Source organism: Octopus bimaculoides, chromosome 4, assembly GCF_046866305.1.
Source record: "Octopus bimaculoides isolate indiv1 chromosome 4, ASM4686630v1, whole genome shotgun sequence".
In the NCBI taxonomy this organism is placed as follows: Eukaryota; Metazoa; Mollusca; class Cephalopoda; order Octopoda; family Octopodidae; genus Octopus; species Octopus bimaculoides.
Window position 1 is genome coordinate 107,557,028 of NC_142931.1, and position 16,516 is coordinate 107,573,543.

Sequence of the window (16,516 nt, forward strand, 5' to 3'; positions counted from 1 at the left end):
TCTGAGTTCAAATTCCGCCAAGGTCGACTTTGCCTTTCATCCTTTCGGGGTCGATAAATTAAGTACCAGTTACGTACTGGGATCGATGTAATCAACTTAATCCGTTTGTCTGTCTTTGTTTGTCCCCTCTATGTTTAGCCCCCTTGTGAGCAATAAAAAAATAAGAAATATGGTAACAACAGGGTTAAAGGTTATTGTCAAACAGAAATGAGTATAAATGAAATTGAGAGTTATACCTGCTGGCAAAGTCCTAGTAGATTATTTCCACTGGTTTTATATTTGACATTCCATAAAGAGAGTACGGTGTCAGTGATTAGCATTAACCATTGCTTGTGTTTCATATGAGCAGAACCTGACTCCTCTTCACCAAGTGATGATGAATCTTGCCCAGATCTGAACTTGTTTACTGCACAAACCACACCAGAGAGTGCCATCACACAATTTGCTTGCATGGTAGGATTGCCTCTAAGGAAAAAAAAAAATGTTAACTTTTTTTGAGAAAAATAAAACAACAAAGTGCCCATTACTCTCTCTTTACTCTTTTACATGTTTCAGTCATTTGACTGTGGCCATGCTGGAGCACCACCTTTAGTCGAGCAAATGGACCCTAGGACTTATTCTTTGGATGCCTAGTACTTATTTTATTGGTTTCTTTTGCCGAACCGCTAAGTTACGGGGACGTAAACACACCAGCATCGGTTGTCAAGCGATGGTGGGGGGACAAACACAGACACACAAACACACATACATATATATGACAGGCTTCTTTCAGTTTCCATCTACCAAATCCACTCACAAGGCTATAGTAGAAGACACTTGCCCAAGGTGCCATGCAGTGGGACTGAACCCAGAACCATGTGGTTGGTAAGCAAGCTACTTACCACACAGCCACTGTTTTCAGACATTATCATTATACATCTGAGGGTGAAAAGTTCATAGGCTGATTATGAAGAAGTGATGCTAGAGCTGTGAACTCCTGCATGCATTAATTTCAACTCTTATTATTATTAACTACATTGTTTCTTTCTAGGTAAACTGACATCTGATTGTTCAAAGAAGACTTTGAAAGTAACTAGTAGTGACTTCTCTTGAAAATCAATAAAATTTGGAATTGTGGTATTATCAAGTACCTACAGAAAATAGGGGTTTACCTCCCAATGACATTCATGCTGACATATTTGCTACACAAGGGGATGATATTCCAGCTTTATCAGCAGTGCAAACATGGGTAGCTGAATTTAAAAGAGGAAGGGAGTCTTGAAGATGGTCCATGGTCTGGACATCCAGCATCTGTCACCGCCGAAGAAAACATTGATCATGTTCACTACATGGTGATGGATGACAGGTGATTGACTATAAATGAAATAGCCAATGTTATTAGAATATCCTGCAAAAGAGGTGAGAATATTCTGCACAATGATGAAGGTTTCTGCTCACTGGGTGCCACATCATCTGAAATCTGATCAAAAGCACACCAGGCTGATCACATCAAACGAAAATCTGACATTGTTTGAGGGAAATCCAGCTTTGGTCTTTTCTTGAGCTTTCACTAACCCAATTTGAAGCAGAGACAAAGAAATAACCCATGCAGTAGAAACACCCCTCCTCACCTGTTCCAAGCACACAAGTCCTTACTTTCAATGGCTGCAGTGTGTGGCTGTGGCTTTGAACTGGTTGATCAGCCTCCCTATCTGACTACCATCTGTTCCCCAACATGAATAAATGTTTGGTTGGGAATCAGTATTACAATGGTGATGACATATATGCTGCTGATGACATTTTGACCAACAGGATGAAAGTTTCTTCACCAATGGGATCCAAGCACTGCAATACTGATGGCAGAAATGTGTGAACTGTACGGAGGGGGGGGGGATATATTGAAAAATAAACCTAATTTGATCCCATTCCACGAGAGCACCTTGGTCAGCCTATGAACTTTTCAGCTGACCCTTGTAATGCCTGAATGTTTTCATTTTTACATTAGCGGGCACACAACCTTTAGAAAATTCTGTCATCTCCTGCCTCGTTTATTCACAACTGTTAGTTCATATGCCTTTCCTTGTCTCATATACAAGTTCTAAATTTCTCGCCTAATACAAGTAAACAAATTCAAGTAAACACTAACTGCTTTATATTTAGATGGAAAATCGGAATATACAAAATTCTCAGCGGTAGGGATGTAGTTCCAGTGAAGAAGAATATTGGCAAAAAGTTACTATTATAGAAGTGATATAATATATTTGTGCATAAGTAGTGCACATTTGTTGCACTTCAACAATCACTATTATAGAATAAAATATATTTGTGTATAAGTGGTGCTCGTTTGTTGCATTGCAGCAAAGTCACTATTAAAAAAGTAATAAAATATATTTGTGCATAAGTGGTGCACATTAGTTTTACTTGAATACTAATAATTTCTAAGACAGATATAAACTTAGACATTATGAGAAAGAATAATAATAGTTGATAATACTGACCTCAGTAGTTAACTGGTGCTTAATGTATTGACCCCAAAAGAAAAGATATGAACTAAGATTGTAATGAGCAGCTAAAATGCATTGTGGCTACCATTTTATCCATTTTGCCAATCTAACAATATTGGACTAACAAATGATGAAATAAATTACTGGGACAATTGATTGATTAGATTGACTGCTTGCATGTGCACACACACACACACACACACACACATACATACACACACACAAAATGTGTGCAACAATGAAAAGTAGTGGTTTAACAGTTGAATTTGATAAGCAAATTCAATCAGACTGGCATCAGAATTTTTGATAACTTAGGAGTAGTACTACTATGGCAAAGTTATAACATATAAGAGACATCATAAAATTTACAATGCAAAACTGGAGGAATGGAATTAGAAATGAAAGTAAGTAGGCTGAGGTTGTCTGATCTAAGAAAATCAAACAGAAGTTGAAGAGTATAAAGAGTGGTATTTGGAAGGAATTACAATACTTGACAAAATGTATGATACTTAGTAGAAATAAATGGCACTTGGAAGAAAATGAGGTATTTGGAAGAAAATAAATGAAAGGGCGCTGAAAAGTTCCTGGCTTTGGATAAAAGAAAATACAGGAGGACCAGTTAATTATGATTTTAACCCTTTAGTGTTTAAACCGGCTGTATCCGGCCCAAATATTCTACCCATTTTATGCTCAAACTGGCCAGAACCAGCATCTCACACCTACCCTGCAATGTCATTCTAAAAATAAGCAATTACATCTTTCCTATCTTGAAGCTACAAAATAATATCAGATATATTTTTTTTAATGTGAATAAATAAGGATTACTTTTGACAAATTAATCTGAACGCTAAAGGGTTAATCAACATATTTCCCTCTCAGATTCACACACTTGGGCCCCCAGCAAGACCTTTTGCAATACCCTTAAAGTCAGAAACTTTTCAGCACTCCCATATAGTATTTGTGAAAAGAGTTGTACTTCTGAAAAAACACAGTACCTTAGAGAATGTGTGGAATCTGGGAGAATGAATTTAACTACTGAGATAAAAGTAAATAACAGAGTGATGAAATTGTATTAATTCATTTAAATACTTGCATTCCTACATGCATTATCTTCTTAAATTCATTCCTCCCACTTCTTTCTTTCCAACCAAACTACCAGATGTCCTTGTCCATCATTGGCCATAATGAGCATCCGTTCTTCCTTGGTTGCATCCTTCTCTTCCATTTGGACCTAAATTGTTTGATTATGTTGTCTTTACATCACCTCAGGCATCTTTCAAGTAATGTCTTCTAATCTTTTCAATATCACTGAACAACTGCAAAAATCTACCTGTTGTCTGCTGCTACAAAGAAGGAAAAACAGTGACTGGTCATGACACAAATAGCTACGGAAAAATCCATGCTAGGAATATCATTGTGGAGTATAGCCAAAATATGATAATTTGAGATTGGACTGGAGTGAATAATGTAATTATAGAATACCAAAAGTACAGGCCACAGACAACAAGTAGAGTTTTGCAGTTGTTGAGTGATATTCAAAAGATTAGAAGAGACTATTTGAAAGATGCCTGAGGTGATGGGAAGACGACATAATCAAACAATTTAGGTCCAAATGGAAGAAAAGGATGCAACCAAGGAAGAACGGATGCTCATTATGGCCAATGTTGTACAAGGACATCTGGTAGTTTGGTTGGAAAGAAAGAAGTGGAAGGAATGAATTTAAGAAGATAATGCCAGTAAATAGAAGCTGAAGTCATCATCATCATCGTTTAACGTCTGCTTTCCATGCTAGCATGGGTTGGATGATTTGACTGAGGACTGGTGAAACCAGATGGCTCCACCAGGCCCCAATCTGATTTGGCAAAGTTTCTACAGCTGGATGCCCTTCCTAACGCCAACCACTCCGAGAGTGTAGTGGGTGCTTTTACGTGCCACCGGCATGAAGGCCAGTCAGGCGGTACTGGCAACGGCCACGCTCAAAATGGTGTATTTTATGTGCTACCTGCATTGGAGCCAGTTTGGCGGCACTGGCAACGATCTCGCTCGAATGTCTTTACACATGCCATCTGGCACAAGTGCCAGGAAGGCGATACTGGGCAAGTAACTTTGGCAAAAACATCCCCACCAAAAAACAAAAGAAACATGAAGAGAACTAATATCGGTTAAAAAGTAATTTATTTAAACTGCAGTGTTCAGCCATTTCAGCTGAAGTATGAAGCAACATAATTAGGTAAGTAACTCATAAATGTCTGGACTTTTACAATCCACTAGGCTAGTATTTATCTATAGTTTCAATGGTGTTATATGTTTGAGACACAAATGTATCTGTGGACAGGTGACCAGAATTAAACTTAGCCAATGGATCACTAATCTGGTTGTAAGTAGCAGCAGGCTGTTCATACTCTGTAGTATATTTTTTACTAGGCTGTTAGAAAGTTAAGTGTCTTATTTACTGCAGCAGATTTTCAATACCCAGACTCTAAATTAGTAAATGTGGGAGGAGCTTCAGGAAGAGAAGGATCAGTAAATTGTTTATCTGACTAATCATTCTTCAAAACAAGGTCAAATTGTATATATATATATATATATATATATATATATATATAGAGAGAGAGAGAGAGAGAGAGAGAAATCATGTTAAAGAACTCTTGAACATGATCAAAGAAATAGGTATTTAATAAAACAATCAATGCTAAAGTTTCAGCATCATGAAACAAATACAAAAACAGCTAAAAACATTTATTTAATAGTTTCTCTTTAATTCCTAGAAGCCTGGAGAGAAAATTGTAGAGACAGTTTTAGAAGTAATACAAAATATTAGTGTTTATTAATCTGGTTCTTCTTTTTGTTTTGCCTCATTAGATACAAATGCATGACAATATTTGTCTGGAATTTAATTCTTACAGAAACAAGTGTGTTAATATGTTTTCAGTTGTGGTAATTAGCCTTATTAACAAATGAGAATTTCAATGCTTGTTTATAGTTTTGAAATTTATTTTCTCTTCATTAAATTTTGAAATATTCTCACAAGCTGTCTCCTATGTGCTTAACTAATTCATAGATACAACAAATGACTAATTAATTAAATACTCATAATTAAAACATCATGTTTATTTTTAGCTTTGTTTTTGTTTTCCATGTCATGTATTTATGAACAATAGCGTCGTTGGTTGTAAACTTCTAACAGACCAATCACTGTATAATTACTTTTCTTATTTCTTTATTGCTCACAAGGGGCTAAACATAGAGGGGACAAACAAGGACAGACAAAGGAATTAAGCTGATTACATTGACCCCAGTGCGTAACTGGTACTTTATTTATCAACCCCAAAAGTATGAAAGTTGACCTTGGCGGAATTTGAAATCAGAACATAACGGCAGATGAAATACTGCTAAGCAATTCACCCGGCGTGCTAACGTTTCTGCCAGCTCACCGCCTGTGTAATTACTTTTCTGATGATAAATGTGATAAGTAGTGCTTGTGTATTCAACTTTTGGTAACACATTTTTATTGACTGAGATGTCTCAGGTAGTTTGTTCCAGTTTCTGTTAGACAAGTGCAAAAAGCTACTCACTAGAGTGTAAGTCTTGGATTCAGGTATTGGAAAGCAACATATAAGTATTGGTAGGTGGTGAACTGACAAAATCATTAAAACGTAGGGCAAAATGCTTAGCAGTATTTCATCCATCTTTACATTCTGAGTTCAACCAAGGCTGATTTGCCTTTCACTCTACCAGGGTTGACAAAATAATAAGTACCAGTTGAGCACTGGGGCCAATGTAATTGACATACCCCCTCTCCTGAAATTGCTGGCCCTGGGCCAAAATTTGAAATCAATATATAGATACTAGTCTTTATAAAAGGTGTTTTCTATACTATGGTGATAGTATTACAAACAGGCTGTGGCTTAAGAGAAGTTTGTAGAGAACTGTTAGAGAACTGTTCAATATGTTGTAAACCAATGATGGCATTTTTCACAGCATTATTTCCATTAATCCCCATAAGAGCAAGCATGCAGATTACAGTGAGTTGGTTGATCATGCTTTGTGAGGTAATTTGTTCAGGAGACAGGAGTACTTCAGAACACTTTGGATGTGGGTTTTGTAAATGATGGCTCTTCCTTCTCAGTACAATTTTTCATGGTGCTACGAGTCCCTGTAAAGTTGCCAATACCAGTCTGCTAACAATGGTGATACTTAGGAGCTCAAGTTGCTTATTGATAGGTAGCAGGCAATTCCCAAAATATAACGCAAGGTTTGATGAGTTTCTTTTCTTTAACAGAACTATTGATTTATATTTTAATGGCTCATATCAAACTTTCCTAACATCTGTCTAGGCTTTCATCCTGGTAATATCCCTAAGTTAGCTGCTGAAACATTGCTTTCTTCTACTGAATTCATTGTCGCAAACAATGCAGCATCTTCAGCATAGAGGTACAGCTTATGTCCTTTGTTCAGCAGGAAAGTGTAGCAAAAATACAATGAAAAATTACAAGCAAATACAAAACTAAAATATTTATATTCTTCCCTCTGCTCCTTTATTCATTTCATCTTCATAATATTCATGCCCACTTTTCTATGCTAGCATGGGTTGGATGGAATTTGTTGAGGCAGATTTTCTCTGGCTGGATGCTCTTTCTGTTGCTAACCTTCATCTATTTCCAAGTAAGGTAATATTGCTCCCTGGTTTGACATGTTTTCCCAAAAGATTGGAAATGAATGATACTGATTGAATGACAGTGACACTCGTTTACAATCATCATATAATTTCAAAACAGAGAGAGAGAGAGAGAGAGAGAGAGAGACACCCACCCACACACATGTACACACGTATATAAACACACACACACATATGAAGGCGATTCTTTCAATCTCCTTGTACCAAATCCAGCAACAATGTTTCAGTCAGTCTGAAGTTATAGCAGAAGGCACTTGCTCAAGGTGCCATGCAGGCAGACTGAACTTGAAACCATATAGTTGTGAAGTAAACTGGTCAACCACATAACTATACTTGTGCCTCTTTAAAATTACTAAAAAGAAAAAAAAAGAAAAAGATAATTGAATTTTTAAAATGTTTTTATTTGATCATGGGAGTATATTTATCCCTGTGGATAAAAACAGAAGAAATAATGATATGCTAAAAGAGAAAAGAGGAAATTACCTGAAGTAGAATATAAAACCAATTAAATAATATTCCAATCAGGTATAAATAACAAACTCCAGATTCTCCTCCATCCATTTTACACTATTCATACACATACACAGGTTTAACCCTATAACGTTTAATCTGGCCATACCTGGTGAAAATATTCTGATGTTTTATGTTAAAATTGACCTAATCCAATCTCTCGTACCTTCTCTACAATGTCATTCTAAGTATATATAAATACATCATTGAAATCTTGAAGCTACAAAATAATGCGTGATTAACTTAAAACAATCCGAATAAATAGGCAATACATTTGACAAACATTTGAATACTAAAGGGTTAATACCATCTCAGTTTTCATATTTCTGAACAACATCTGTTAGGTTTAATTCTTGACTCCTCCACTGGGAAGTTAAATTTTATGGTTATTGCATGTGTAGGCAAGAAATTTGCTTCCTAACCACATGGGTTTGGTGTTGAATCCCACTGCATGGTAACTTGAGTAGGTAACTTCTACTATAGCTTCAGGCTCACCAAATCCATGTGAGAAGATTTGGTCGACGGAAACTGACAGGAGCCCATCATACATGTGTGTGTGTGTGAGAGAGAGAGAGAGAGAGAGAGAGAGAGAGAGAGAGAGAGAGAGAGAGAGAGAGAGAGAGAGAGAGAGAGAGAGAGAGAGAGAGAGAGAGAGAGAGAGAGAGAGAGAGAGAGAGAGAGAGAGAGAGAGAGAGAGAGTGTGTGTGTGTGTGTGTGTGTGTGTGAGAGAGAGTGTGTGTGTGTGTTTGCATTTGCCCCAGCTTGAAACTGGTGTTGGTTTCTTTACATCTTCATAACTTACCAGTTTAGCAAAAAGAAACTTTAAAAAAAAATAAGGATGGGGAGTGGGTGATTTGTTTGACTAAACCTTTCAAGGCAGTACTCCAGTATGGCCATAATTCGATGACTAAAACGAGTATTGAAAAAAATGAAAAAAAAAAGAAAAAAGAAGATTCCAGTAATAATCTTTTCTACTCTAAGCACAAGGCCCAAAATTTTGGGGGAGGGGGCCAGTTGATTAGTATGCAACTGGTACTTAATTTATTGACCCCCGAAAGGATGTAAAGCAAAGCTGACCTTAGTGGAATTTGAACTCAGAACATAAAGACAAATGAAATACCTCTAAGCATTTCACCCAGCATACTAACATTTCTGCCAGCTCACCGCCTTAAAAATTCTTTTCTACTCCAGGCACAAGGCCCGAAATTTTCGGGGAGGGGACCAGTCAATTAAATTGACCCCAGTATGCAACTGGCACTTAATTTATTGACCCTGAAAGGATGAAAAGCAAAGTCGGTCTCAGTGGAATTTGAACTCAGAATGTAAAGACAGACGAAATACCGCTAAGCATTTTGTCTGGCGTGCTAATGATTCTACCAGCTTGCCGCCTTAGATTCCAGTAATAATGTTAAATATCTACTAGAGAATACAAATGGTATTTTCTCGAAGTCATACTGCCTCAATAAACTTGACATATCTCAACCAAAGATAGTTTTAAACATGACATTCCTCAACAAATGACAGATTGGCATAAAAAAGAAAAACATGAAAACAAAAAAAAAATAACTGAGTAATGAAATTTTGAATGGATATATCTGATTTCACAACAAAAGTGTTAATTTGATTTCTCAGCTAATTTGAAGTTTGTTAGACTTTCACACTATACAAACTTTGGATTCTTCTAACATTAATTTTCATAGGCAAAGCCAATTAGAACAGTGTGGAACTATGCATAGAAATACCTAATGCTAAAAACATATAATAGTTACATGTTATACCATTTAAGTACCTTTGAAAAGATATAACTATCACAACTAATGGGGGAAATTTTTGTTATTACTAAGCTTTCGAGTAGTTTTCAGCAATGCAGATGGAGCCAAGCACACTGTAATATAACAAACACACACACACACAAGGCACAAACATGAATATACATATATAATATGCAGTCACATATACATGAAGATACATGCATGTGGATCTACAGGAAATGTATATACATATGATGATGATAATAAATTCTGATTGAGTCAGAAGGCCAGTAATTTTGAAGAATGGCAGCAAGTGTAGTACATTGACCCTCCAATACTTGACTGATATGCTATTTTATTGAACCTGAAAGGATGAAAGGCAAAGTTGTCCAAATAATCATTTCAAACATGAGCACAAGGCTTATAGAAATTATTAGTGGAAGAGTGAGTCAATGAAATCAATTCCAAGTGTATGCCTGGTAATATATATTATTGACACCATAAGATTTACCTTTGTTGAGATTTGAACACAGAACATATAAAAGTAAAACAGACACTATAAAATGCTTTGTTTGATAGAACCACTAATATTGTCTGGATAACAAACAAAACAACAATGAAAACAAAAATGAAAATAAACCGGAGAAACTCCGTTGATATTAATTTCCATGATTCTGCTATCCTGAATGTTATGACAGAATATTCATTTGTTTCTTATATTCTTACAGAGTACTCACTTGCTTCTTTTATTCAGAATATTCTATTTCCTTTTGTTTAGCATTCAAAATGAGACATGGGCAACGTTAACAGAAGAATCCACAATTTACTGTTTAAAATCGTGATACCAAAAAAACAAAAACAAAAAAAAACAACAACAACAACAACACAACAGAGTTTCTACAATTCTCTGGCAAATATCCAAGTAATATTCTATAAATTATATTCTTTAAATAACTGATTGTCTGATAAGGATAAATCATTATCTTCTAAGAAGAAGCCATTTTTACCACACATCACTGCTTAACTCTTTTGTCACACATACATATGTAATCTGAATTGGTTAACACACTAATGCTAATATATGTGTGTGTATACACACAGAAACACACACACACACACACACACGCACACATATATATATGACTAGCGCCTGGTGCAGCCTTCCAGTGTGCCAACCTATGCCAGCATGGACAATGGACGCTAAATGTTAATGATGATGATGATGATGATGATGATTATATATATATATATATATATATATATATATATAATCAAACAAGGTCAGTTTACATATGTTCAGGACATGTTTGACCCTATAAAGGCTTTTCACTGCAGTTTTCCATGGAGAAAAAATTCTTGCTATAAATAAAAAGGTGTTTGAATCCTAGAGCCAGCTCAGAGTCAATGTGTGTAATCAGTAATTAATATTTACTGATTTTTCATAAAGAAAGTAAAGTTTTGAAGTTAGCTAAGAGTTGCCACTCTTGGTATCTGGTACTGAAGGGAGCTAAAGTGCAAGAAATACATCTTATGAGTCCATAGAGAATGCTGAGCTGGTTATAGCGTTCTAATACTTTTTTGCCTTAAGTGCAATTCTCTCTGCAAAACTACAGTGAAAAGCCTTTAAAGATCTATATACATTCCCCAAATATCTGAACTTATCTAAAGTTCTGTCACTGCTTTGCACATCAACCCATTCATTTAATGTTCCTTTTTTGATGCTTGCATGGGTCAAACGAAATTTACTGAAACATTTTCCATAGTTGGATGCCCTTCCTGCCATCAACCCTCACCTATTTCCAAACAAGATAACATTTCCCCATAGCAGAAATGTTTTCCATGGAAGACAAGAAACTAACAACATTGTTTCTAAATACATATGTACACATACATATATATATGATTAATGAGAGACGAAGATGGAAGATAAAAGAATCTTTATTGATCACTACAATCGTTTTGACCTATCTAGCATTGATCCTTCATGAGTGAGATACTATACAATTGATTTAGGTGTGTCCCTCAGTGTAGATGTGTCTCCTCAGGTGATTTTCATCTCTCTCATTAATTGCATACAGAACAAACACTAAGCCAGGAAATATGCTTTACCAGCAAACTACCAGGTGTATACCATGACCCATCAAGCCAAATGAAGTAGTAGTCATTGCTGATGCCAGTGTCGCATAACTGGCACCTGTGCTGGTGGCATGCAAAAAGCACTGTTCGAACAGTGGGCTTCACGGAAGCTGTGACAAATGACCAAGACCTTTGGCAATATACCATGTTTGAGAAGACCTGGCAAGCCAAGCGAGATCATAGTTGTGACTGATGCTGGTGTTACTTAATTGGCACCCATGCTGGTAGCATGTAAAAAGCATCCACCACACTCTTGGAGCGGTGGGCATTAAGAAGGGCATCCAGCTGTAGAAACCATGCCAAATCAGACTGGAACCTAGTGCAGCTCCCCCAGCTTACCAGTTTTCAGCCAAACCATCCAACCCATGCCAGCTTGGAAAACAGATGTTAAATGATGATGATGATGATATATATATATATATATATATATATATATATATATATATATATGAAATTTACAAATGTATATATGTTATATATTGCTATCTTTCTCTCTCTGTCTTTCTCTCTATATATATACATACATACATACATACTGTATTGTTCCATTAATTGGTAAGGGCAACAAAAAATTACTCCATCTGACAAGAGACATCATTTAATATAAGCAGGATTTAAAACTGAGCTACTTTAATTTTCATATTTACAAAAGTACTATAGTTAGGTGAGCTTGTATAGCATGCTATGTACTATAAGGCAATCTTTCAGGCTCAAGATACAATATAGCTGTTCTATGAGAAAGAATGAGAAAAGAAAGCAAATGACAAAAGGAGAGAATATGCAATTTCCTTTGGGCCCTATATGGGTCCTTGTCAGTATATCTTAACTAAGTTTCCAGTGTAGATCACAAATCTGTGATGTTTATAGCCAACTTTCAAAAGAGCAAACACACTATGTTACTCTGTTCTGCTGATCTAATTTAAATTTTATCTACAAGTGTTTTGTCCAAGTCCATTGGTACACAAGGTTGGTAGGGGTCAGCCAGTTGAAAGATAATGAGCATGTTTGTGAAGCATCCCAATCTCTGTACAATCTCAGCATGCCTCAACCATATCATTTTATTTGCTTAATAGCATCAATCAATGAGTATTTCTACAAATGTTTTCAGAGGCTTGAACGATGTGTGATTATCTGGAGTATAAATAGTCATTGGTCTGAAGGTACTGCCTTTATTGTTGTTCTCATGCAAGGATACTGACTTACTAGCTGAGTATACAAAGATCATCCTTATCTACAGCTCCAAACCATCCACATCAATATGATCCCACATAATTCATTTGTGTGTAAGTCACCCGGAAGAAGAATAAGTCTATAGGCCCCTGACATCCTGATTTCACTGACAATTAGATTTAAAGTGAATAACCTGAAATCATTCAACAGATGTGTGTCTACACCATATACATGTATACTACATATTTTTACAATTTTCATTTAAAATCTGGTGTGGTTTTCACTTCGGCATATTTTGCTGTTACATTTAATGAAGTGCATCAAAGTGTTGTAATCCTGAACAATACTGAACTGAGAAAGTTTTTGTTATTTCAAATGCTGTTGTAGTTGTAGTTGCTTCTGTATTTGTCACTGCCATTGGACTTGCTGTTGAAAGAAGTTGGTTGACTGATCTTTGATATCTCACCTCTAGCATACCATCAGTTCATGTCTTGAGGTTTGAGACAACTGATCTTCATTGTCCTTCTCTTCTTCAAACCCACCAATTTGGCTAGACACAAATCCACATATGTATGTGCATTTGTTGTGGAGGCGCAATGACCCAGTGGTTAGGGCAGCGGACTCGCGGCCATAGGATCGCGGTTTCAATTCCCAGAACAGGCGTTGTGAGTGTTTATTGAGCGAAAACACCTAAAATCTCCACAAGGCTCTAGCAGGGGATGATGGCGAACCCTGCTGTACTCTTCCACCACAACTTTCTCTCACTCCTACTTCCTGTTTCTGTTGTGCCTGTAATTCAAAGGGGTCAGCCTTGTCACACTGCGTCACGCTGAATATCCCCGAGAACTACGTTAAGGGTACACGTGTCTGTGGAGTTCTCAGCCACTTGCACGTTAATTTCATGAGCAGGCTGTTCCGTTGATCGGATCAACAGGAACCCTCAACGTCGTAAGCGACGGAGTGCCAACAACAAATGTGCATCAGTTATTTTTAAGAGGAGAGCACATGTACAACGCTAAAGGGAAATCTGCTGCTGCAGTAATTGGAAGAGTTATGGTTGCTTTTCTTGCCACAAAGAGTTATTATGATAATGCTACTATTGCTGTATCATTAGTGCTAACTGCAGGGAAAGTCACACAAACTTTTATTTCATGACAGAATAGAAGGCCCTCAAGTTATTTCTGTTACCAAATATGTAATAATTAGACTTTCTGCTCTTTATGGTCCTATGCAACCCTCTGGTAGAGCAAATATAGCCAATTTTTCAGTCATCTGTACAAAAAGTTTTTTATGACTTTGCTGCATTTAACAAGTACACGGTTGCATTTAACACAGCTGCAAGTGCTATCAATGTTGATGTTTATGGTGGAGGTGTTGTTCTGATTCATACTTTCCATGTTTCTCTCAGGAGCAATGGTGGCTCAGTGTATGCTAACCTTTAGATTAGACTCAGTAGATGTTTAACTCTAGATTAAACTCAACTGAAGCTTGCCTTGAGATTAGATCCAGTATATGCCAGTCTCTAGATTAGGCATTTTGAAATGACATCAGAAGTAATAGAAATATACTACTGACATATCCTGCAGTATCTGAAAAATCCAATTGATTTGTTTGTCTGTCTCAGACAATACATATAGACACACACACACACGTGTGCACACATATACAAGCAATGATCAGTAATATTTTCTTCAGAGATTATTCTTATCCCAACAGAATTGACACAAGAAACAACTGATCTAATAAAAGTTTCAGATAAAAGAGAAACAACAGAAGAATCAATTGTCTCTGTTAGGTGCCGAGACAATTTAATAAGACTGTTGGCTGTTGTGTCCGCTGAAAATATATTTTGCTAACAAACTTAATCAGCAATATTTTTAGTGTCATTGTAAAAAAAAAGAAGCAGGAATATTTTTTAAAAAAAAGATTTTCAGGATGTGACATCATTACTATCTGACTAGCATCATTAACATCAAACTGCTTCTTCTCCATAAAGAATGTTTCTTCGCCAACATAGCTAGATATAACGGAATAACAAAAAAAAAAAAAAAACCCCAGACTAAACCGACTTTATTGATCTTGTTAAAATAGGCCTCAATCTGGCTTTTAACAACATTCATTTGCACATTGAATATTGAAATAAAAAGAAAGACAGAAAAAGTACATCAAAAGAATTCAAAACTGCAAATTTGGATAAAATATTTTACTAGTTTATGACTAAAATGATGCCTCTAAGCAGTCCTTCAAACTGCTAGAGCTAGCAACCAAATCCCATTCAAATCACACCCTATCATCTCAATGAAATATCTATAAGAATAAAAGATGGGATGATTGGAACTGGAGTGCCTTTGATTACGGATCTAGCCTATTGGGGTGATCTGTTTTAAACAATAACCAAATAACTTACAATGTTCTAATTTTATAATACATGACAAGTTAAGATTACAAGTTTCTTGGCTGACTGTTGAACGGTTGCTACTTCATATCCTATAAGCAGCAACTCTGCTTAGTTCATGACCATAACTGAAATTCTTAATTCTCAAAGCTGTAAATAGGTCTCCAAGCTGTAAATAGGTCACATTAGTAGTTATGATTCAATACTATAAGATGGAGCAATATATAAATTAAGGGTTTTATATATTAGATTGCAGTAAAGTGTAACATAAAAAAGATGGCTCATTTTATCTAAGTAATTTATCCTATAGGCACTACATAAGGACAAAGACTTCAGGGTGCCACCTTCCACACAAAAAAGAGAGAGGCATGGGTGTGGTTGTGTGGTTCAGTAGTTTGCTTCCCAAGCAAATTGTTTTGGATTTAGTACCATTGTGTGACACCTTGGGCAATTATTTTCTCCTATAGATGCAAGCTACTTGGAGAATTGTGAGTGAATTTAGAAACTAAAAGAAGCCTATCATGTGTCTTTGTTCATATATATATATATATATATATATTGGAAGGTTTGGAGGTGATGTACAGGAATTATATATTAGAAAAAATAATAATCAGGTACTCAGCTGTCTGGATGGTTGTATATTTACAGATTTTTATTTATATGTCACATGTTTTATAAATTAGCACTTTCACCTAGTCTTGTAGGTTCATCAAATTTGATGAACCTACAAGACTAGGTGAAAGCGCTATCCAGACATCTGAGTACCTGATTATTATTTTTTCTAATATATATATATATATATATATATATATATATATATACACACACACACATATGTGGATATATGTATATATATGTATGTGTATATGTGTCTGTGAATGTGTGTGTGTATATATATTTTTGTTTTTGCATTTGGTTTGCAAGATTCTTTATGTGAATGCGTGTGTCGAAGCATATTTTACTGTGTCTGCGGAGAGTCATTCTCTTTCAGTGCTTTATTACTTAACACACTCACCAGTTCGATTTCCACTCATTTACATATTTATTTTTCCTAATATTTTCGTTGTGTCTTGCAACCTCTTCAATAATTGTTGACTTTGTCCATTATCAGAGCTGCATTCTTTTTGTTTCTTTGTTTGTGTGCATGTGTGTGCATCAGTGTGCATGTGTACACACGTATGTATGTATGCATGTGTGTATGCATGTATGTGTGTGCATATATGTCTGTGTGTCTGTGTATGCATATATATGTGCGCATGTGTATGTTTGTATGTATGTATTCTGCATATTCATATGTCTGTGTGTTTGTATGTGTGTGTACCTCTGTCTCCTTGTTTGTGCATGTTTGAGTGTGTCTATGTGTATGGGTTTGTGTGACTATGTATGTGCATCT

The 16,516-nt window shown here is 36.0% G+C and overlaps 1 protein-coding gene across 1 annotated transcript in view; it reads right to left on the reverse strand.

The window, feature by feature from the left end:
- Positions 1 to 16,516, reverse strand: part of LOC106879427 (focadhesin) — a 301,702-nt gene that overhangs the window by 93,314 nt on the left and 191,872 nt on the right. The window contains exon 23 of the mRNA XM_089351161.1: positions 237 to 465. Within this exon, the coding sequence (XP_089207287.1) occupies positions 237 to 465 (229 nt within the window). The remainder of the gene's footprint in view (positions 1 to 236; positions 466 to 16,516) is intronic.